The following is a 23,964-nucleotide window of genomic DNA, read 5'->3' as shown; positions in this document are numbered from 1 at the left end:
ATTTCATGGAGAAAAAAAACATTACAGCCATTTGTGCCTCAGGCGTCACTCCAGCTGTCTCGCTAAATCGCACTTAATTCCAGCCAACAAAACGCGTGTTTGTGATCGTGTGTATTATATCTGAGCTCACTCAATATTCTATTCTTTGTGGCACAAACCAACAGTCCCCATAAAACATGTTTGAAGCTCATTAGGACCTCTCTTTTCCTCGAGTTGTTCCAGTGGCTCGCGTTAATGGCACTTCCCATCACATGTAGATGGACGGAACCCATACAACACTTTTCATAAGCGCTTATTTGCCTCAAGAGACTGTACATTCTGTCTTATCAAATATGAGTAAAGATGTTCATTGTTCACAGAGGAGCAAATATGAAAGTTGATGGAATGTCTCAGATGGTAAGTGTTGGCTTTATAGCATACAATAAGCATCAATGCCATTTGAATATAGTTTGAAGAGAGACGGAGATGGTATAATTTTTTTCACTTTTTCTCAACTCCCTACATACATATTAACTTGAACACATCTTGCATACACTCACATCGTCATGACCTGAAATGCATTAGTTTCCGAATAATTTTGCATCAACGAACAGACCTACCTAATTTACCTCGTTTCTTCCCTGCTAAGACATTACATGCAATACATGTCATTTGTCACCTTTGGCCTGTTGTTGACTGATTGTCAAATCACGTTTTTGTTTTTTTTTGCTCATTGATCATCATCTGTTTAAGCTTCAAAAAAATTGTAAAACCAACCAAATGACTGGCAGAGATACATGTGAGTATCACTCAGCTGTTCAAAAATAATGGACAGAGCTGTGTGTGTGTGTGTGTGTGTGTGTGTGTGTGTGTGTGTGTGTGTGTGTGTGTGTGTGTGTGTGTGTGTGTGTGTGTGTGTGTGTGTGTGTGTGTGTGTGTGTGTGTGTAAAGTATTGAAATGGAGCGACACTATTTTCCCCATTGTAGCAATCCACAGACAGAAGGGAAGCGACAGAGAGAGGGAGAGAGAGAGAGAGAGAGAGACACAAGCCACAAACAGCTGTTTCTACGTGTCTCCGTGCTGATTTGACAGAGAATTGTTCATAAATTCCAAATATATTTATTGATTCGATAGTGCTACATTCATATGTGAGTGCTCTGATTAATAAGTGTATTAGGTTTGTTTGAGTCCCATGGGAAAAGCAGCAGCAGCCCTACCCCAAGCACCCTATCTCTAGGCTGAGCCCAGCCAACCTATGAAGGAAGCTCATTTTTCCCACTTGTGATCACATTCTCATTCTTTCGGTCACAGGCAGTCTAAATTGATCTCATTATCTTCTTCCCTCTCCTCTATAAGGCCTTCAATTCTCAAGTGCATCTTGTGATATCTCTTAAACGCCTGCAATTTGACATTAAGCATTATTGTCAAAGTTGTTTTTTTCCCTCGAAAGTGGACTTCCGGGGATTAGCTGTTAAAGATTAAAATAATAATAGTAATATTTTTTGATAATGATTTATATAGAACCTTTATAAAACAAGTAACAAAGTGTTTTACAAAAGACATAAAAAACTTTTGTCATATTTATGTTGATTTTTTTCTGTTTATATAAAGCACTTAGTAACTAGTGTTTTTAAGTGCTACAATAAGTAAATATTTTACCTGTTTACGGCAGAACAAACACATATACAAGTGTGTTTAAATCTCAATCATCATTATACTTAACATGTCTATATCAGTTAGAGACACTTAGTGCGTCGAGGAATTGACCTCATGGTCACACAGTTAAATTCACTGGAAATGAGCTGCACTTTGAGATCTCAATGACTGATGAATGAGACGCTGATGGTGAAACATGAATGAAACAGTTGATGGTAGCTGATTAAAACGAATGCAATGTTCAATTTATGTATTCGGAATTATTCGGAACTACGGTAATTAGAAATGAAAAATCTAAAGTATTTCTCACACTCTTACTTACAGGTTGTCTTAGCTTAGCACAAGCACAGAGAGCAGAGGGTAAACAGCTAACATAGGTCCATCAATTGGTTAAAAACAACTCCACAGCTGTCTAAATCACATGTTGTGGGTGTGTATTTAACACATGCAGAGACTGAAAACAGGACATTGTGAAGTTAGAGCAGCTGAAAAGCAAATTGTTCCTCTTTTGGTGGAGGCTATCTATTTTTCCTAAGTTCTAGAAACTGCTCTAAGCTAGACTAAAGAAAGCCTAGAGAAGTCTGATTTCACTAACATGACGCTGTCTCTTAGTCCTCACAAGGCAGCATACAATCATATTTCCCATAATAATGGAGTATTACTTTGACAATTATTATCAACGTCAGCTTATTGCAAATACATTGGTGTCAATATATACTGTATGTCCACCAATAAGTAAATTGCAGTCCAGACATGCCAAATGTATGGCTGAGGTAGAAACAGTGTCTTGATGAGAGACCGTCTTCCCCAACTCAGTAAATTAAGCGAATGTCCAAAAACAATGTATGTCGTAGTAAACCATGTAGCAGTCATATTAGTTATGACTCTTGTCCCTCAGGAGCAAAGGAGGACTACTTGGTGACTTTATTATAGCGCCACAAAGTAGGCACAGGGAGGAGATCAGGGTGGATGAATGGCTGAACAAAACCTTTTGAGTTTGACACATGAGACCGCTGTCCATCGCCTATTTTCTACCAACAGTCAACTTTGGTATCTTTTAACCTTGACCACAATCTTTACCTGACCTTAACCAAGTGGTTATCATTCTAACCATGACAACAATGGTCTCCTAACCTAAACAAGGACGTCATTTTAGCCCAAATCATGATCATTCCAGGGCTCAACAATAAGGAATGCCCGCGAGTAAATCTAGCAACATGCCCAATCGGCAAGTGAAATACCTTACCTTTTTCCGGTGCTAATGATGGTAATAACTAAGGAGTGGGCCATCTCACTTCTTTCTCATCTCTATTGAGGTTTGTACGTGCAGAACCAATTAGGCAAATCATTTGTATCGGGAAAAAAAAAAAACATTGCCATTGAACCCTACTTTCCACAACCAAGTCATGTTTGCGCCGAAATCTAACCATTGTGTTGTCTGATCATGAAACTGAGTCATTTTTTTCCAACAGGGATTTGTAACGGTTTTGGAGGGCACAGTCAAATGATGTCATCCTGCTGATGGTCAGATGACAGAAAAGCCTTTTTATGCGTCTTTCTGGTTGGCAGTGACAAACTTTTTGATCAAATTGCAGGGACATTGCCCTAAATATAATAACATTGAATAAAATTCTTAAATATTGATATTGGTCACGCTGTAGTTTGAGTCCCAGCTGTCAGTGTGTTGTACTGATTTGTGTGTTTCTATTTTCCGTTGCAGGACACGGAGATCCTCAACACAGCTGTCCTCAACGGGCGAACAGTTGCCGTGCCAGTAAAGGTAGTCACCGTAGGAACAGACGGAGCGGTCTCTGATGTAACAGAGTCAGTGGAATGCAAATCAACAGACGAACAGGTTATCAAGGTGTGTGGGGGATGGGTTTTGAGCAGCTGCTTTTTGTTTTACCTTTTTCCAATTTGACTTTATTGTCTTCTGCCCCATGTTCAGCTGTGTAGTGGTAGGTGGCTGAGTGAGCAGAATGAATAAAAAGGTATTTTTAGTGTAGAAGTGGTTTGTGCACATTAGTTTAGGAAGCAGGTGCTGAATTTCCCTCCAGCAATATAGGGCATGGCTTTTTCCTCTTTCTCTGTCAAATGGTGTGCCAGGAAGTGAGAGCTTCTCCTCAGGTCACAGAGTGATACCAGCGAAATTCAAAAAAAAAAAAAATTGAGTTAGAAAGATTTGAGCAACAATTATCTGTCTTCATTGCACAAGCTGCTGAAAGAAAAACATTCTGCCTGTAGCTGTATGCAGTCCCAGAATGTACAAAATGTCAGCACAGTAGCTGTAAGAATACAAAAATAAACTACTAGTCTGCTTGTTTTTGCTCATCTTGTAAAACAATACCTGTACTTACTCAAATGAAGGAGCTACAATTCAAGAAAACAGCAGCTCAGAGTCTTATTAGACTTGACAAAATTGCAACTCCAATCTCCCTCTGCTCGTTATACTTGCCTCCAGATAATGTTAAAACAATGTCATTGCATCACATATGCAGTATAAACATAGTATCAATTAGGTTACTTCTTGCATAAAAGAGGTTGTTATTTGTAAGTTGACTGTATGCACATATGAGACAGCCCCTGTTTGCAACTTCATTGCCACTTGCTAGTAACGCGGCTTTGACAAACCATAAAAGGTGACACAATGTTCACCCTGATTGATTTCCTATCTTGAGCAAGTTCAAAATGGGGCTCTGTAAATTGATTTTCATCGGCTTTCTGAAAGCTTAAGTAATCAATCTCAAACCTGATTGAATTATTTGGGAAATGTTACACAGGATTTGTTGTCTGATATAAAAAAAAAAAAATGCAAAACCGGTAAGTAAAAGACAGAGCTCTTTCCTTTGGCAATTTTGGATTAAATATCTGCCCTTCAACATGTCCCCATTGTATTATCCGAAAGGAGAAATGAGAGAAAACGAAGTGAGAGAATGAACTGTTTGATGTGCGCGAGAAAAAGAATAGTGTTGCAAGTGTGTCTGTGTTATATTGAGGAGCTGATTTGTGTTTCTGTGTACCGTACATGCATATCAGAGAAGAAGCGGATCTCTCAAAGGGTTTAATTATCCACTGAAAAAGTGCCACACATTGTGACGCTGACCTTGGTAACATACTCCCATGCCCAACCGTCTAGATTGGGAACAGTAAGCGGTGCCCCTCCTCTCTCCACCCTATTTTCAAAGGAAACTCAAAATAAAACATTTTTTTTGATCGGAAGGCATCGCCATCCTCTCTTTAACTTTTTAACCGAAACTTTGAGGACAACTGATTGTCCCTATTCCCCTCCTTTCTGAAATTTTATGGACCCAAATGATTAATCGCTTAATTGAGAAGATAATCAGAAGATTAATCACTGCCATAATGGCCTCGCTTGTAAAAAGAGATAGTGTTTGATATCATGGGCTCTAATTGATTGCTTAACAAGCTGATTCTTACAGCACAATGGTATTGAACATAATTTTGTGACCCTGTAGGGTCGCGTGGGAATTTTTTTCTTCTTCTGCGATCGTTTGCAATAATGTTTTTCATTCCCACTGATCCATAGTGAGAGTTAGTGTGTTGGACTTGTTCAGGGAAACACTCTGCAGATACTACAGAAAGGATAGATGTTGTGACACTTTACATTGTGCATTTATTGCTCATTACTGCATTTATTGCTCATTACTGTAAAACTGACACAGCCCCTGGCTGTGAGCACAGCTGCAGCTGCTCCGCCTGGCTGTGGATGTGATGATTGATCCGACTATGGCTGTAGCATCTACGGTTCTACGATATGGCTACCGTAGCTGTACTGTGGCCGCTCCTATTGACCTTAGCAAAGACAGCATTGTTAAGCCAGGATTTGAAGTGGGAATGCAAGACAAATTACTAGATATGGCAAAATATTACGAGGGAATGCTAAATTTATGGCGAGGGGTTTAGGGTAGTTCAGGAGAAGAAAAAAAATCCATCTTGAGTCTTCAGGGGGCTCTTTGCTATCACAGTGAGCACTCTTCCTTTCGCTTATTTTTAGTGACTATCGCCTATCAGGCTGTGGTGAGCAGTAATAGAGCTTACTTGACTTCCTGTTGTGGCATTGAAGTATGCTCTTTGCAGTCAAGAGCAAATTTTATTGGAAAGTAAAACACTGAAAATATGTTTAGGATAAGAATACTTCTGTCGTATCTCTCATTGAAAAGGCTGCTACTGGGCCATCATCCTTACACACAAAGACAACAACAGGTTTTTAAAATATTTCCTATTTACAAATGCAGAACAATGCCGATGATAAGTTACAGCCAACCTGACAGAAAGTACATGCTGTTGTGGATTTACCAAGCATAAACCTCCAGTGCTGAGAAACGAAGCCAAAACGGAAGTGCCAAAAACTGCAGTAGCTCAAATCATTTGAGGCTTGAAGGCAAAAGCGAGTCAACCTCCATAGACCCCCCCCCCCCCCCTTTGGAGATGAAATAAACCTGTTTACAGCCTGGTACAAAAAAACGGTTTTGGTCTCTATAGCTAACCCGTTTAATTTGTAATAAGGTTTAAAGTTATGCACACTTGAGGTGGATGCCAAACCGGGTTGCTAGCTGCTGACTGTCTGTGTCGGCGCTGCCAAGACGGGGTCTGCCGGAGCCACCCACATTGAGCTTCACAATGGCTCTTCAGAGAGCCTCGGGTGACATCACACAGACAACGTCCATATCTTATTCAGTCTATGTAATTTACCTACCCTCTATTGTAAAAATGCCCTCCTCTTTAGACCTGATGTCAATGCCAGTCGCCTACTCTACCCATTATCATAAGTAGCACAGTGCTCTACAGTAACAAGTGAGGCCAGGAATTAGCATGACTCAGTGGGCTCTTGCTGCTTTTGACTGGCTTCCAAGTTTGTGACTGGGGAAAACAAATAGTGATTGAATATTTTCTCCTAAAATAAAGAGTGAAAAAGAATGAACAGTGGAGTATTATAATTATGTTTATCAGCTATAAAAATTATCTTGAATGTAATAGATTACAATATATCCTCCCCTGGGTTTTTTTTTTCGAAAAAAGGCAGATTGATTTTAATACGAAGTGAGACAAAACAAAACAAGGACGTGTTTTAATATTCTGTTTTAACGTGACTTGTACTAGATGTTTCTCCTTTTATCACAGTGATGTAGAGCCCTGAGGTGTATTCAATAAACCTCACTATAGTTCCATTCAAATGATGGAAATTGCACTTAATTGCTGCTCTAAGCAAGAATCAAAGAAAAATATATATTCAGCTCAGTGCCCTAAATTTCAGTTAAGTAGTAAGGCAATTATATATTTTAAGGAATTAAATCAAATCTTAACATCCTTTGGAAAATGGCCACAGCAGAAGTACAGTGCAATGTAAGTGACAAATCGTATCTGTGTGCGTCGCTCTGGATACATTTCAAGCCTGCATGATTAGCAACACAATGGATTGTTTCCATGGAGAGGTGACATGGACATGTGCGTGGTTTCGTGACACATTCGCGGTGATACATTCTTCACGCAGCGCACAAGATGCCACCTTCAGCAGATCTCAATTAAATCTTTATGGTTATCAACTTCCATACCCTTCAAAAAGGAAAGATGAAGATGGATCTAGTACTGGGAAACAAAGTGGAACAAAACTACAAAGGTAGAGATGGGTTGACAACTTGACATAAACTGATTGCAGCATCGAGGTGACACAGGGGGGTGAGGCAGACAGAGAAGAGGGGGAGGGAGAGAGAGGAAATGAACAGTGAAAAAGGAACAGAAATTTAGGTGAGGCTTAAGAGACTCAATGAGGAGTCAAGTGGATTTTTTATGCTCGCTTTCTGGATGGTTGCCTCTAGAAACCCTGCGCATTAGTGCATGTTCTGTGTGTGTGTTCCTGGGACTTCAACGTGCACACACCTCCCAAAAAGAGTCATTTCCATACCGTACACAATCCATTGTCATCAACTCGCATCAATTGTTCAATGCCAGCGAGGGCAGAAAGCTGTAATTCCTCAAATGAAGAAGCAGCCTGTGTTTTTATTAAATGTATACCAGTTTACATGTACAGCGAGCATATCGTAGTATAAAATACTTTTGAAGACACACAAGTGCATTGCTCCTCTGTTAACTGACTGTTTATATGCTATCAAGACTACAAGTGAAGCCACAGTTTGGATGTCCTTAAAGGCACTACGCTCTAGATTTAAAACTAGATTTCATTCCAGTTAGGCTGCTTCACTCTTTTTTGAAGAATAAAACAATCAAAAATTGCTGAGTTTTTCTGATGCCAAGCACTAAGAATATTGAATATTGAATATTGTTTACACTTCTCAACGGGACCCCGTTTTCTTTTACCATTCTTTGTGGATGTGACTTTTGTGTTCATGATTATGTTGTTTACAAGAGCACAACGTTTTAGAACATTTTATATAAAATGGAGAAAGCCAGCAATTCCTCATATTTTGAGGAGGAAATTGTCAATGTTTAGCATTTTTGTTTGTTTGATCTTTTAAAATCATTTATCAAAATTGTTGGTTGATCCATTAATTGAATAGTGTCAGCCCTACTTGCATGCAGAATGCACTGTTGATCCTATCAAATAAGGCTACATCATTTTGATATTAAAGTTACACACTTCATCATGTGACAGGTGCATTTGGGTGGATATTCCTTGCACATAATTTGCTAAACAGGTGGCTTGATTATGAACCTAAACTGATGATTTGACCAAAACTTCCGGTGACTTCTTGAACCTTTCAACAAGTAGATTCCAGCCTGAGAATCGTCCTTCCTGACGCGCACAACCTGTTCTCATTCCAGCAAGACTGAACATATATAAGTCACAGTAATAGTTTAGTAGGACGAGGGTAAGAGTGAGAGAGTGGGAGAGAAAGAGGAAACGAATGGGAGGAGGAGGAGGAGAGAACTGACAGACACCAAGCTGTCAGTTTAGTTCCCCAGAGATAGGGGGCTGGCCTGACATCATTTGAGAGCAGAGCCAAGTTTTATGCAAAGACGTGGAGACAGATGACAGTCTTCTTGTGAGTGGTTTGTTACAAAGAAGCAATTGTCAGTAATGGGGACATGTGCTGAAATTACCAGTTGTGCCAATCAAGCTTATGATGGTATTTGAGATTGAAATGCAAGGGATTGGAAACAAAACATTTGAAGGTTCTGGTGCTTTGAAGATAATAGACATTTAAGACATTTTCTGCTATATCATTTCTCTATGTTGGAGACGCATCAACAGAACCTGAATGACTGATTGGAGCTGTATTTTACGCAGCCAATCATAATTCGGTTTGAGGTTCCGTTCTCTGGTTGGATGAATAAAGTTTGCGTCTTTTATTAAGCTCCATCTGTTCAGTTGGAACCAAAGTCACACTAATTTGCACACATATTATCCTGCATGCACACGCATTAATGACTTATCCGCGCACAGAAGAAACTCAGCAGACCGGACTCTTGTAGTTTTACTGAAGCAATGCCAAATGTTTCCACGCGCCAGCATCTCAGAAGAGGCTGCTGACAAACATCAACTGGACAGAAAGAACCGAGGATCTTTCTCAAGATGACGCATTTTAGAAGCATTTCGTTTATATGACTCCTTATTAGAATTGAAATACTTTTGTCCAGGTTTTTCGTCTCAAATAGATTGCCCTACTTTCTTTATCTCTTTAGTCCGTCTCTCATCCGGCTGCTTCCCTCATTTTTCCCTTTTGTCTCCAGGTGTCAGAGCGATGCGACTACGTGTATGTCAACGGGAAGGAGACAAGAGGGAAGAGCAGGGTGATGCTCAACTTTACCTACAGTTTCCTGAGTGCCCAGCTGGAGATGAGCGTGTGGATGCCCCACCTGCCCTTGCTCATCGATGTGGCCGACCCCGAGCTTAGCCAGATAAAGGGCTGGAGGGTCCCCGTTAGTACGGGGAACAGGAGGTAAGGCCCGATTGTCTATTGCATCTGTTGCATGTCATGCCATGCATTATTGTAATATCCACGCCTATTTTGAATTGAATTGCAGCGCCACATCAGCAGCTGTAAGGGAACTATTTACAGCACATTAATCCTTGCATCTTCAAACAAACACCAAACTCTTGCACAAGCTAAATGCAAAATAGATGTTGGGCTTCATCTAGTTACTGCCCATGTATCACAGCACAAGTTGGCCATACAAGACAAGTCTAAACTTCTTTATTTAGGTCATTAACCTGAGAGGTTTTCAACAGCTCCTGCATGAGAATCCGATCACATTCTTCACTTGGTAAACTAAATGGAGGCCACAATAAATTGTCTTGGTAATGTTGGAGCAGATATATGAGCCATAAAATGCAGGTGCAGCTGCAGAGTCGCAATAATGAGTGTCTCATAATTCATTGGATCCACTGGTCTCCCAAAAGGTATTTATGCTGAATAAGAAATAAGAAATAATTTTGAGCATTACAGAGCGTGGCAAAAATTCCTGGGGCTGAAAAATGGCACAGTGCGCATGATCTGTGCGCTGCTTCGTGAGTTGTATGATGCGGTTACAATAAGGATATTATTATCTTTAGCTATATTATATTAGTTTTTCCTTCAAATATGAATCTGGCTGATTCAAAAAAGAAATAACCCTACTGAAATTAAAATAAATGATCATTGAGGCACACTGAATAATTTACATTTAATAATAGCTATTATTATTACTAATAACTTTGATCATACAGTAACTATGGTTTTACTATGTTTGTACTGGAAAAGGGAATTAGATTGTTCCATATGCCCCAGTGTTTAGCCTCTGACAAGAGCGAGGATATTACATTCATGCACAATTCATACTGCGAGATGAAAACAGTAATTACATGTAAAGGATGTAGCCGTTGACATATAGGTTGTCTTTATTGTTAGTAATGTGATGGAGAATCTTCCCTGTGCTAGTACATTTCTACTGTGTTTCTACTGTGCACTTCCTCAATGATTCTTGTTTCAGTATTCAGTATTATAGGACTCACTATTGAATAGTTTTTTCCACCACAGTAATTAATTCAAAAAAATAATAATGGGTGAGAAGGTCAAATCACAATTTTAACTTGATATACTTTAAATGGAAACATTGCTGCTATTGACGGTTTAGGTTGTGTGAATCAGATTTTGAGTAAACTAGACCCCAATTAACACCAAAAGTGAATTTGTTTTAATAGAACCTCTATATTAACTTTCATATATGAAAGATCTGTATGGAAAACATATTGTTTAAAGTACATTCCTGCCAAAAAGTCACTTCTGTGCCATTTCCCATTGGCCTACACCCCACAGGGTGGCACTCTAACGCCCTGCTATCCACATCTGATCCCATCAGTCATGTCTGTCAAGTGCATCACTGCACGAAGAACGCAGGATATGCCAAGTTTGTGTGCATACTTGTACGAGAAGAGAGAGAATATCAAAAACTAAATTACATTTTTAAGAAAATGTGCCATAGTGTGTCAGTGTGCGCGTGCTCTCTGACACCTTGACTGACCTGTCACTCACTGCTACAAACATGACCTGACCTCATGTTTCTGTTGCCAGCCACAAATGTCACCTTGGTTTAACTGCCGTCCCCTTTACTGATGTGGAATAAGGGAAGGGGGAGGGCATGGTGAATGGAGGCTAGGAACTAAGCCAAGCCGTTGGGCCACAGCATGTTAACCTGTCAGCCCTTTTTTCTGCCTGACCGCCCATGCCTCATTAAACCTAATGGAAACTGTCACTGTCACTTCCCCCCCCCCGGCCAGCTGACTGTCAGAGATGCAGGCAGAGCTGGAAAGTGAAAGAGAATAAAAGCTGAGACTGAGTGAGAGAGAAAAGCAGAGTGAGAGAGTTGAAAAATGGATTAAAGTCAAGTCAAGTTAGAAACTGATGTACAAAATATAGAATGAGATTCAGTCTTGCAGAGAGAGAAAGAGATATGACAATGGTAATGCACAGGACAACAAAATAGACCTAGTGGTAAAGAGTGATGGAAGATGAAGGATGGGGATGGATACGAGTGATGTATGCACCTAATAGCTGGAGCAATGTTTCTCTTCAGAGTCAACACGGTTGACTCTTAGGAGAGGATCTGTGTCCCAAGGCCACATTTCACCCGTCACTGCAGCTCCCTCAGCCCAGCATGGAGGCCAAAAAATACAATATGTTGTTATAATATGATGTATTGTAGTAGCTGAGGGAGCAGTTTGTGTCTACAAGCAGTTTTAATCTTTGTTTTTTTGTGGGGAGGGAGCAGAATATGAACCTTTGGGAGGTACATTAAATTCCAGTTAATCATTACGTAAGGCAACCTGCTGAGAATACTATATGATATATTAGAGCATAATAGAACCAAATGGACCCTTAAAGCAGCCAAGTATAAAGATTTTTTATTAATTTTGTATTTCAGATATGTATTGACTTTTGTAATCTTATAAGTAAACCTCATATCAAACATCTAGCTGCCTAATGGCTTCGACCATAATATATTTTTGAGTTGTCTGTTTGTATGAATTGGTGGGATGTTTTATTAGATCCACAGTGGCGCCTATAAGACCTCTTTTGTAATTCTTCGCAGGATTTCTCCAATTGCCAACCCTCGTCCTTCCTGTCCGACCTTCCCCACTCTAATGTGGGCCTGTTAATGTGATGAAGGGCCATATAAACTTCACTTAACTAGGAGGAAAAGTGCGGAACAAATGTGTAAAGAATTCCCCTACTGGGTTTTGCAAACGTTCATTTGTAACAAAACGTATATCTTTCTGAGATGGCTCTATCTGCAAAGTGTTTGCCGTGTGCCAAATAAATGGCAGACATACAGCAAAATATCAGTTGCCCTTTTAATAAAGAAAATGAGAAAGCAAGCAAGGCAGCAGTTTGTCTCTGCAAGCTGATTTTTAATGGATTTTTTTGAAAACACTGGGAGCCTATGACTTTCGGGAGGTCGAGAAAACCGGCAGCACAACAGACAGTAGAGGCTCTGACTGCACTGCAGTAAATACATCAGAGGGTTTAGACTGTATGTGCATTAATGGTGATAAGGAAAACATGAATTACATTGAATTGTGAGAGGAAATAGAATTATACTGGTGATAACCTTCAAAGTATCTTTGCCACCTGAGGACTTCTCGAAACACAAAGTGCTTTCAGTGCTTTTTACTTCACAAACAGAAGTATGCTTGTGCTATCTGCCTTCATACTCTTCACTGTTAGCGGTAATTTGATCCACGCTTCATTGTCATTGCTCGTTTGCACTTCCTTTTCTCATTCGCGCAGGTATGAGAGGGTCACTGACGACAACGATGAAGACGATGCAGCAGACGAGAGGAAGGAGAGCGGCTGTGTTGCCCAGTATCAGAGCACCACCCTCCGTGTCCTCACACACTTTGTGGCAGATACGGGAGAAGTTAGAGGAGACCAGGACGGCCTGGGCCAGCAGAACTTCCTGCTGGGTAGTGACTGGCAGGTGGAGGTGACACAACTGGTCAAGGACTTTCTGAGGGTGGAGGTCCCGAAGGTTGCACAACTGCTGGAGGGCCAAGTTCTCATAGGAGTGGGCGCTGGAATCACCAAACTACAGGTTGGATGGGTGTATGTGTATGTGTGTGTGTAGTATGACATCATGTTCATGTTTAGGTGGGGGAGTGACTTTGCCCCAACCAATCAGTAGTGACTGACACATCTGTCACGTCAACAGAATTTTTTGTCGACACAGAATGAAACTAAACAACCTGCCATTTTAGTGCCAATTCATCTTTCGCCATTTGACTCTGACACGGGATGATGATGTCATTCTTAATCCTGCCTACAACGCTCTGATTGGCTGAGCTGTGTTTCCAACTAAGGAAACAGTCAGCAAATCACCACTCAAAAAATCTAATATATGGGAGGTATTGCAGACGTCTGGAACTAGGCAAGTATTTTGGGAAAGTCACACAGATAATTCCTACAAAAAAAAAATCTATCTCAATGTAGTGTTTTTGATGGGTAGAGTACTTTTTTCAGTTCACAACACAATGTAAAATGAAGAAAGAGGAGAAGCTCCACTAATCAATAGTTTAGCTCTGTGTGTAATGTAAAAGTAGTCGCTTGTAGTGACAAAGCTGTACAAGGTTTTAGCCACTTTCTGCTCATTGTTGTGGTCAAACTCTCATCAATCCTGTTTCCTGCAGCATCAAGCAGCAAACAACAGATGGACAAAGCTAGCTGGTGAACCTATTGGAGCATCTAGGAGCTAAAACGCAGACATTTTTCATCTGGGTTGGTGGAGACAGAAACATGTCTAAAAGTAAAGTGAATGTTGGACTTCCATTCATCAGATAGCCAGAAACATGTCTCTGAATAAGTGCTAATGCTGTCCCACGTATGCTGAAGGCATAAAAACAGGCGAGTTGTTTGCATGTTTTGGCTGGACAACTACAAAAATTTCCAAGAAAGAGGTTGCGAGTAAGCTACACATGTAGAGAATGTGGAGTAAGACACAACAGGTTTGGCTGTGGAAAGAGAAAAAGGTTACAAAAACAACTACATTGATTGCAGCATAGCACAAATACTTAAGCCTATCATGAGCTAACAGAGAAACGTGGTGTCATGGCACGTCTACTACAAGCTTGCACCTCTGCAGGAAGAGAAAGAGTGATATATCTCTCACTCTTTCTCTCCCTCCCTCCTTCATACACAACACTCAGAATCCTATTTACATTATACTACAACCAGGTGCTCGCTTAGGATGACACGTGTCCGCCATCACCGTAAACAAACATCAAATCTGGCGTTTACAAGATAGCACAACACAGAACAACACATTGTTGAAGCAGTGGACTGGAATCCTAATCGCCTTCTCTTTATTTATCAATAGAACAGCTGTGTGCACTGCAGGAGTGGCTACATGTGTGTGAGATAGAGTGGTGTTTCCCTGTTGGCCTGGGCACGCTTTAAATGGAAGGAAAAGTGACTCGAAAGATATGTGAGATCGACTTGTTCTAAGCCGATCTGATCTGGGACTGATGAAATGGGAAACTGAAAATGCACACATTTTCAGTTTCCCATTTCATCATTTTTGATTGCTCGTTTTACTTCAAAGCTATCATGTGGTAGATTTACATCTTACTGATCTGTGCAGATGTTATACAGTGGAATGAAAGGGGAATGGCACTATGGGCCATTTAACAAACTGTATTTCAACACTTGGTAAAGCCTTAAATTCTCCATTTTCAGCAGCGAATATTAATCCAGCCCTGATTGTGACACAGTCAGCTCAGATCGATTCACTAGTGTACTGTGTGCATCATTGCACTAGTTCGGGGGGGTGGGTTAAAAAGCTTCTAAAGACGTCATAAAGGTTTGAAGATCATGTTTAGGCTGAAACTCCAGGTACATTTGAGGCTGTAGTTTGCATTTGAAATAAATGTGGGCACTTTTACAATGCTGTGGCATTAAAGCCTGGGATTTCTTTCTTTTTGGATAAAGTATCTATCAAAAGCGGTGCCAATTCTTTTTGTTTTCCTTCATTCCTACATTTTGGCCATGGTGATTTAAACCCATTAGAGCTATATCATAGTAATGAAGGAATAATGTCCTGTCATTTGTTTTATGTGAAGAGCAGCTTGATCTAGCTCTTACACAGGGAGTTATAATTGCTGGTACCTATAATATGTGGGGCTGAACGATTTTGAAAACATATCTAATTGCACTTATTTCGAGTGATATGGCAATGAAGGTAGGATTTGGGATATTAGAGAAGTTTGCATATGATGTGTAGGCCAGGACATCTCTGCTGCACGGCAATATTTAATTGAAATTGGTATTTTGATACACCTTTCTCCTTTAATAAATATTTTGGAAAAGTCCATTTGCAATTTTAATAAAATTTTGAATATCTGTGCAGTCTAACAATCCCCTGAAATGAAAATGATGTAATAAACATAAAGGTTAATGATTTGATATTTAATGCATCTTCTATGTAATCAACACTCTGTAAGTGTCAGCCATGTTTTCAAACAAGTCTTTGGTATGCTGGTCAGGTGGTCGGTGGAAAGGTTAAATCATACTGAATAAAAACATGGTCTTGATTTAGCACAAAGCTTTTGGTTTAATCCAGAGAAATCATGTAAACACTTAGACAAAGCAAAGCATGGATTCAGCTCCATGAACCACTCGGGTTACTTATTCCAAAGGTTTCCTTATTTTCCTAAAAACAACAAAAACCTTATTCAATATCTCCATTTCCTGTGACCTTTGTTTCTCCATATTTTTTTGTGAATAACAGCTGCACGCCTCCCTTGATTGGCTCCTTCTAGGCAGGATATTAGAAATACTGCAACATCCACGCAAGCATTGGCCTTTTAGCAACGTACAGAATGGGCTGGGGCTGTTCCATGATCTGACCATCACAAATCACAAATGATTTGTAAAAAGAACAAATATTTGTTAGCATTTTCCGATATTTGGTCCTAAACTATCTTTTTATTCAAACATTGCATAACAGGAAATATGGAAAGAACAAAAACTGTTTTTTATTTGTTTTTACGAAATTGATTGAGCATTATTTGATTTGTAAATCCATTAATAAATAGCTCAAAGGTCTTATAAGACCAAGCTGTTATGTAACATTTTCCAGTACATTGTTGAGTATCTTTAATATAGTCTTTAGTATAGTTTCCAATCATTTAAGTCCAGTCTAGATAATATTGTGTGTATACCTTCTCTCTATTAATGTAACCTCATTGTTGAGTGGTAATGCAGCTGCAAGTGGGGACTTATTGCACCAATAGCTACGCTGTTTGTATGTTCAGATGCAGGTTGAGAGACACACAAATAGCAGATATGGACATTGTGAAAAGCATCATGTGAACTTGAGAGCTCGTTCATTTAAAAAAAATGGAAGGATTTCTGCCTCAATCATCCGAGTACCAGTAATACAGCACCGATTCCCAAAGGCTTTGAATACATAAAATATTAGGAGTTTTATTTTTGATCAAACTGTTCAGAATTACAATGAAGGACTTAGATTTGACAATTAAATGAAAGCCAAGGATTTCAAAAGGCCACTGAGGTATTAGATGATTCCATAGTGGCCATAGAATTGGTGATGTGATCATTAGTATACTGGGCTGCAAGTTCAATGGTGTACCGGAAGAAAAGGAATGAATCAATTGCTTTCTCACATGTTATGGATAGACTACTTGCATGCAATACACATTTTGCCAGTAACCTTTGCAGACATGTCAGTATGATAAGTCGGATAGACACGGTATGGCCGACGCCGGGTCGTTTGTAACGTTGTTGGTTGCAGTAGGCTGGATCCTGGTGCACACAGGATTTTGTGGGGTCAGGTAGTGAAAGCCCTCTGAGATTTGGAGGGAAATAATACAAGAGAAGACAGCTTTGAATAAAAAGAGGGAAGCCTTGTAGGGGTCTTTAATTGCTCTCTGGTGGTGGAATGATGCAAACCTGTAAACTCGGGGACTGGTGTGAGGAAGGGTTGTGTCTGGGCATTACTGGGGAGGGTATCTCACGACTATGGATGTAGGCCAAAGGCAGACCCTGCAGTCTCTCTAATGGGTTTGAGAAGGGAGACGACATCTCTGAATAATGAACAAAGGACTCTGGTGAAGGGGCGGAGAAGGTGTCTGACCACTTCCACAGAATCAAGGAAAGGAGCCTTGACATCTTGAGAGGAGAGCAGCACAAAGCCTGGACATTTGTTAGTGTATAGTCTTGGTTAGGTTTAAGAGGATGCGCTGGGTACTGGCTTCTTGTGGAGAGTTCTGTAGGGGTTATAGGATGTGCTTCCCAGCATCTTTAGAGGGGAAAGATTATTTATGAAGTTGGGAAGCGTCTCCTGATAAGAGCAGATGATACACAACCTCTTGACACTTTCAGACAATCAGTGTGCTCGCTTATTAATTAGAGTGAAAGCCACCACCAGTCTGCCTGTTTAACCTTTACACTCATCTCAGAGGTGAGGTTAAACATTATGCCCATGTTTTGAGAGTAGGATGATTTTAGCTGTGCTTAACATTCAAGGATATGTGTGGGAGGCAACAGGGAAAATGAAAACAGGGAAAAGGGTCTGTACAAATGAGGCAGTGATAGGTGCTGACAGTTCATTATGGCTGGTAAATGCGGCCATGAGGGGGCGGTTGGAGGAGAGACTGAAGCCCTAATTGGAGCGGATGGGAGTGATACTCATCTCATAACAATAATCACAACTATTTACACGCTTACGCCTCTGGCACCTCAGGGAGGCGGAGAATGTGTTAGTGGGGTGGGGATTATATGTTTGTATGTGAGGTTAGAGGCGTTTTTATGTTAGTGTGCGTTTGTTTACAGTGTATCCCAATATTCTTAGCTACGCAGTGTTCATGTGCATGTGGTCTCTGTTACTAATTAGAGTTTATAATACAAAGGATGTGCCATTTTTTTGTTCCATTTGCATGTTTTTATTAACCCAGTACACAAACAAGTGCAGGAAAAGTAAAAGAAGGAAGTTGGTTGAGTGACCACTTCATTGTACCCATTTTATCACATTACCCTTACCAAGTCATTCTACGGTCTGAATAACTGTAACAACTACCAGGATTTGGTTTTTGAAGACTCAGACAAATGATGTCATCCTGGCGATAGCATCCTTTTTCTATAGCATTGGTATAAATATACAGTATGTATTTTTGTGTTATGTTTGCGTTTTTCTTCAAGACTTAATTTATAGTACTGGACTAAGGTTACATTTCATTAGTTGTGGACCACTGGAAGAAGGAACTACAATGGCACTTCTTGATAAAACTCAAATTAGAGTGCATGCTTTGGATCTCAGGGCTCAGACATCTTATCATCTTTAGAGACATCGGTGTCAACAACAGTGGCTACTGGCAAATTGGCTCCTCCTCTTCATTCACAGTAACAGTCATTTTGGATCTTAATAGACCCACGTGAGTAGCAAATGTTTCTGTGTGTTGACAGGTGCTCTCCCCTCTGACATCATCGGTCCTGGCTGAGAGGAGCATCAGGGTTCTAGATGATAAAGTGAGCGTGACAGAGCTGGGCGTGCAGTTGGTCTCTGGACTCTCTCTGTCCCTGCAGCTCAGCCCGGGCAGCAACAGGGCCATCGTCGCCACTGCAACCACGCAGGAAGTCATTGAATCACTCAATCAGGTACTAATCCACGGCATCCAAATATTTTGCTGTTTTTGTACATAATGAATCATCCTTTAACATTGCCACAAGAGGATGGTCTTTATTAGCGCTCCACATTGTATATGGCTTACAACTTCAGGGCTGAATCAGAGTTAATATGAAGTCTATGATATGTGTTGCAATTTTCCTTTTATAATGAATTCACTCTTGATATAGTGAAGCCATCTCTTTGATTTGCATATACAACCACTGAACAGCTCTGTTATTCTCGTAATTAGAATTTCAAATGGAAACGGCTTCTGTCTCTTCCCTTGGAGAGAAAAGAATATTTGGCTTTCAGGATAATAATTTCATTTCCAATTTGCGCTTTTCTACTGTAATTAAGGCTCACTTTTGCTTTCACCATGTTCCTTTGTTTTATTCTACACTCTTGTGCATCAATTGAACGTGTGCAGATCACTGAGGCACAGTTATTTTTGCTATTGTAATAATAACAACTTCTGTTTGTCAATTTCCTTAGGAGTCGCTTATCAGCGCTTGGCTCCAGTTCAGTGATGGATCCATGACTGCTCTAGACAACTACAACCCTGCCCATTTTACCCTGACAGCCACCTCTTTGGATGAACAGCTGGTGGCGGTGCAGCGCAGTGCAGCATGGAAATGGCCAATCATTGTTGCCAAGGGGGAGGGTCAGGGTTTGCTTGTGCGTGTTGAAATGAGCCCATCAGAGGTGTGCCAGAAGGGAAAACGACGCACTATCTTAGCCACTGGAATGGCAAACATACAGACAAGATTTGGTCAGCCAGGCGAGCAATACAGACAACCAGGAGACCGGCGAACACGTCCTGATCCTCCATATTATGGCGGTTCTATCGCTGACGTGGAAACTGGGCTAATCAATCGTGGAGCCACTACAATCAGGGGCCATGTCCCAGTGAGACCTAATGGAGGCCGTCTATCAGCCGAGAGCGGGGCCAGGGTCCCGAATGAATTCTCTGAATATCCAGACCAGGCAGAGCTGCCTCGTAGCCGCAGCACTGATGACGACCTGTTACCATCCCGACGAGGCCTGACAGACCTGGAGATTGGTATGTACGCCCTGCTGGGAGTCTTCTGCCTGGCCATCCTGGTTTTTCTCATTAACTGCATCTCTTATGCATACAAGTACCGTAGCAAGCAGCTGTCCCTGGAGGCCCCAGAGGCAATGCCCCATGCCCACGACTGGGTTTGGCTGGGCCAAGACGAGGGGCTATGTCTGCAGCAACAGCAGCAGGAAGAGCTGAGCGGTGCTCTAGAGGAGGGTAGTCAGTTACTGAACGGGGGCATTCAGCGTGGAAATATTGGTGTTGGAGGCTGTAGTTCGAGTGGGAGGGATCACAGGAACGAGTCCCTTAACTCACCCACCACCAAGAGAAAGAGGGTGAAGTTCACCACCTTTTCCAACATCAAGTCCAGTAATGGATGTCCTGTGCTCAGCCCATTAGCACTTGTGCAGACCAGTGAGATAAAATGGGTATGTCCGGACATCGAGCTTGGGGACTCACAGGATCTTCGGAACTACATGGAAAAGCTTAATGAGAATGCAATTAAGAACACTGCGTAGGAGGTGCTGGGTGTTTTCAATGAACTAAAGAAAAACTCACCTGAATGCCTTCAGAATAAGGAGGGAATGAGGGTTGGAGGGTGAAAGGAAAAAAGGGGTGCAGAAAAGAGACTGGGACTGCTGATGAACTGCTTCTAGTCATAGCAACAGGAATAGTCCGTTCAGCTTCTGTTATGTCCATTACTCAGAGTGTTAGGCAACGGAACACAATAAGACGTGATTTGCCACAACACCACAGCATAGTTATGAGGGGGAAAATGTGATCTTGATATTGTTGCTTAATGTATGTTGTTTGTCTTTACTTGAGGTTCAGTTTCCTTTTCAATGCGCCATCTACTTTGTTTTACGTTTTCTTTATTAATTCATCCATTTTTGTTGTTGTATTTGTTGTACTTTTTTGCGCTTTGTTGCTTTTTATAAGAGTTGCCGTATGCTCTGTACCACATGTCAGCAAAAATAGATTCTAGGGGAGAAGAGAAAAGCAATTTTGTATTGTTGTATTGTTTGATTTGGAGGTATTATATGTATAGTAACATTTTGTAAAGTGCTGTTTGGTTTCGGTTTAGTTTAGTTTGTAGCTTAGTTTTCGTTTTGTCTTCAGAAACCAGATCCAAGCATGATGTTATTAAGAGGACTCATGTGTGTCTGATCTGGTACCTGAAATGACAGTATGTAGATAACTAATACCAATACCTCTGGAGACATGTCTGTTTAATATTATTGCATTCATTCATCCTGGACCAGAGTTGGTTTCAGTATGTTGATATTGATTGAAGAATTTCCGTTAGCCCGTACACCTTAACCCTGCTTATGTTATTGTTATTTTTCATGGAGCGCCCTTTTATTCAGTCGCGTACTTGACATGACGCAGACTTTTTACACTAATTCAAATCCTAATATTGCAAATCAAAAAAAGGCAGAAGTCACATTCAACAGAAAAACACTGATCACCATCAACAGACAATCACATGAACAATGTATGGGTCAATCCCCTTCATTTATAATGTTCCATAAAATCAGTCCACTTTATAGTTCGTAAGGTCTAGGTGGAGATCTGTACACATAGTTAATTTCTTAAACTTCTGTATGTGACATTTTGGATACCAGTAAAAGCGCCATGACAGTGAGTGACAAACTGTGAAGTGAAAGTCTGACCTCTTCACTCTTTTGACTTAATATGTCGGTATTGGTCAAGTCCATCCTTTTCTATCTCTGTTTTAAAATTGGCTGCTGGACTAATTAAAACTGGAGGTGACTCTTCTCCATCATGCTGCTGTGTGAGTCATTGGTCTGGCTGTTGAATTCTTCTCTTGGTCGCCTTCGAATGTCTTATGCGGCGTTCAGTCGTACTCCGCCCTCTTGTGTCACTTCTGTTTGCAAAAAAATATGACAATTATGACAATTTCACAAAAAATGTCTAGCTAGGTAAAATTGTGAAGTGATGACACTTTGGACAGACATGGATGTAAACGGCAACATGTCTGCTTGGCAGAGGCATACAACTGCAAGGCGGTAATGCCAGTTTTAAAAATGATGGATTCTGGGAATGACTCATTGGGTTGTTGCACCCCACACTGTGATTAGATAAAAAGCGAAAGGCGAAAGAAACTGTCATAATACGAAAGATCAACAAAGTGTGTATTTAATTACGAGAAACTATTAAAAGCACAAACAACCTTAAAGGTTGTCATGTCAGATTCCATCAGTGGAGGCAAAGAGGCAGTGAATGGCTGATATGTGTAAGAAGTCAAAATGATAGCTGTTCAAAAAGAAATGCTGTTTTCAGAAGAGGAAAGAACAAAGTATAATAAATGTCATCACCATCATTAAGCGCTATATAATAATACACGAGTAACAGTTTTGTATCAGAAGCAACTGTTAAAAAGGTTCCAGGCATGTTCTCCAGAGCCCTAAAAAGTCGTTTTTCCACAGGATCACAGACGCGCTCCCCTTTCTAAAAGGGCAATCTAATTAGAGATTACTTAGTTCAGTCTTATTACATGTTAATGTGGCATTTCCTGTGCAATTTGTCTTGCACACTTACGGTAGCTCACCTATGAATCTACTCAGATATAATTTGCACCCTAATTAAAGCAAAGCCAGCGACTGCATTGGAGATGTGCCCAGGTTACCGGGAAAGTCTAACGCCCACACTGCCTACCTCTACCTTTGTGAGACAGCTGGAAAGTTGTTTTTTTCCACTCGATCCAAGTTATTTAATATGGAGTACCTTTCCCACACAGGGTTCCGATCCAATACTTCTATTGTCCTGGATAATACAGCTGTACACACTTCAGGTACATTAAAGTTATTTAAACCAATCCAATGTATATGCTTGGCAATAGTTCTGCATTGCATTAAGAAAAAATTGTCTGTCTGTGCTGGATACGTGGAAACACCACGCACCATGGTTGACAGCCAAACAATATAGATGCCGAGATTTAAAGCAGGAGATTTCACGACACACGCACTGCTCTGGTAGGCGGTGTGCAGAAGGAGCACCAGCGATGGTGAGGCTTTTGTTTTTTTAAAAACCTGCCTCGGGAGAGTGCTATATTTTTGGAGTTAGTCAACAAATCTCAGTAGATGTACAAAATAAAAGCCTTTGCAACATCTATATTAACATACATCTCTACAAAGTACTGGTGATGATGTGATGGTCAGACAATAAATCAAACATATTTTAATGTTTTAGCTATGATCAAAAACGGAGAAGGTGCGTATACTATTTCCAGCTCTGCTACAGTGCAGACACTCTTTTCTCTTGCTCTCTGCTTTGCTTATATTGTTTGTTTTAAGCTTTACAGAGCTTATAATGTAAGGTGGTTTCCTGTCTCAACTAAAGCATTGATAGGATGGAATGCTAATATACAGTATGACTGAAACTCCTGGTTGCAATCATTGACTATCAACTACCTTTAGTTCCCAAAAAGCGACTTACTGGACTTCTGACAGCAGTGTCTCAGACAACACAATGCCTCTGTGCTCATCCGCATCAATGAAGAACACAGGACTGTCATAAGTTTCTACAGAAGATTGCCATACTCAAAACACTGTAAAAGAGTTGTTAACTCTGTCAGCTAAGCAGAACTCAACTTGACACGATTTAAATGAACAGCCAACTCTGAATGACACCATTACTTTTCCCAGACTCACTGAAGCTCAGTCAAGACATGTGTGGTGACTGGGATTTCTACCTGCTGGGATGATATTAAATCTAAAGACAAATGCAAGCCTGTACTGTATTCCTAAGGAGGGCCATTTAGGTCCTCCGCTCAGCCAACTTTGTCCCGGGACATCCGGCGGACGGCCAGAGGCAGATATAAACACAGTCAACTAGAAAAGATGGCTAGCTAAACCTCCATGAATGATAATGAATCTCCATGAGAGGAAGGGAGATGGGTGCTGATAAGAATGGGCAAGGCGAGAATTATGAAGAATTTGAGCCAAAAGAAAAAGGTAAGACAGGCATGAGAAATGAAGCAAAAGGGGGAAAAAACCTCTAAAGAGTACATTTCAACCTTTGGTTGTTAGAGCAGCGGCTATCAGATATATTAGCATTAAGTCAAAACATACTAATTCCAAGGTGCTATGGTCTGTGACCTATGGGGAAAAAA

The 23,964-nt window shown here is 40.6% G+C and overlaps 1 protein-coding gene across 2 annotated transcripts in view; it reads left to right on the top strand.

Annotated features, from left to right (window-relative positions):
• Window positions 1-22,801, top strand: part of LOC116387973 (transmembrane protein 132C) — a 127,836-nt gene extending 105,035 nt beyond the window's left edge. For both annotated transcript variants that reach the window (XM_031855475.1, XM_031855474.1), the window contains exons 6-10: window positions 3,357-3,500; window positions 9,347-9,555; window positions 12,883-13,186; window positions 18,571-18,762; window positions 19,265-22,801. In XM_031855475.1, the coding sequence (XP_031711335.1) occupies window positions 3,357-3,500; window positions 9,347-9,555; window positions 12,883-13,186; window positions 18,571-18,762; window positions 19,265-20,347 (1,932 nt within the window). In that variant the 3' untranslated portion in view covers window positions 20,348-22,801. The remainder of the gene's footprint in view (window positions 1-3,356; window positions 3,501-9,346; window positions 9,556-12,882; window positions 13,187-18,570; window positions 18,763-19,264) is intronic.
• Window positions 22,802-23,964: the final 1,163 nt, after the last annotated feature.

Source organism: Anarrhichthys ocellatus, unplaced genomic scaffold (assembly GCF_004355925.1).
Source record: "Anarrhichthys ocellatus isolate YVR2014 unplaced genomic scaffold, GSC_Weel_1.0 scaffold16, whole genome shotgun sequence".
In the NCBI taxonomy this organism is placed as follows: Eukaryota; Metazoa; Chordata; class Actinopteri; order Perciformes; family Anarhichadidae; genus Anarrhichthys; species Anarrhichthys ocellatus.
The sequence above is the reverse complement of the archived record's forward strand: the minus strand, read 5'-3'. Positions and strand labels throughout refer to the sequence as shown.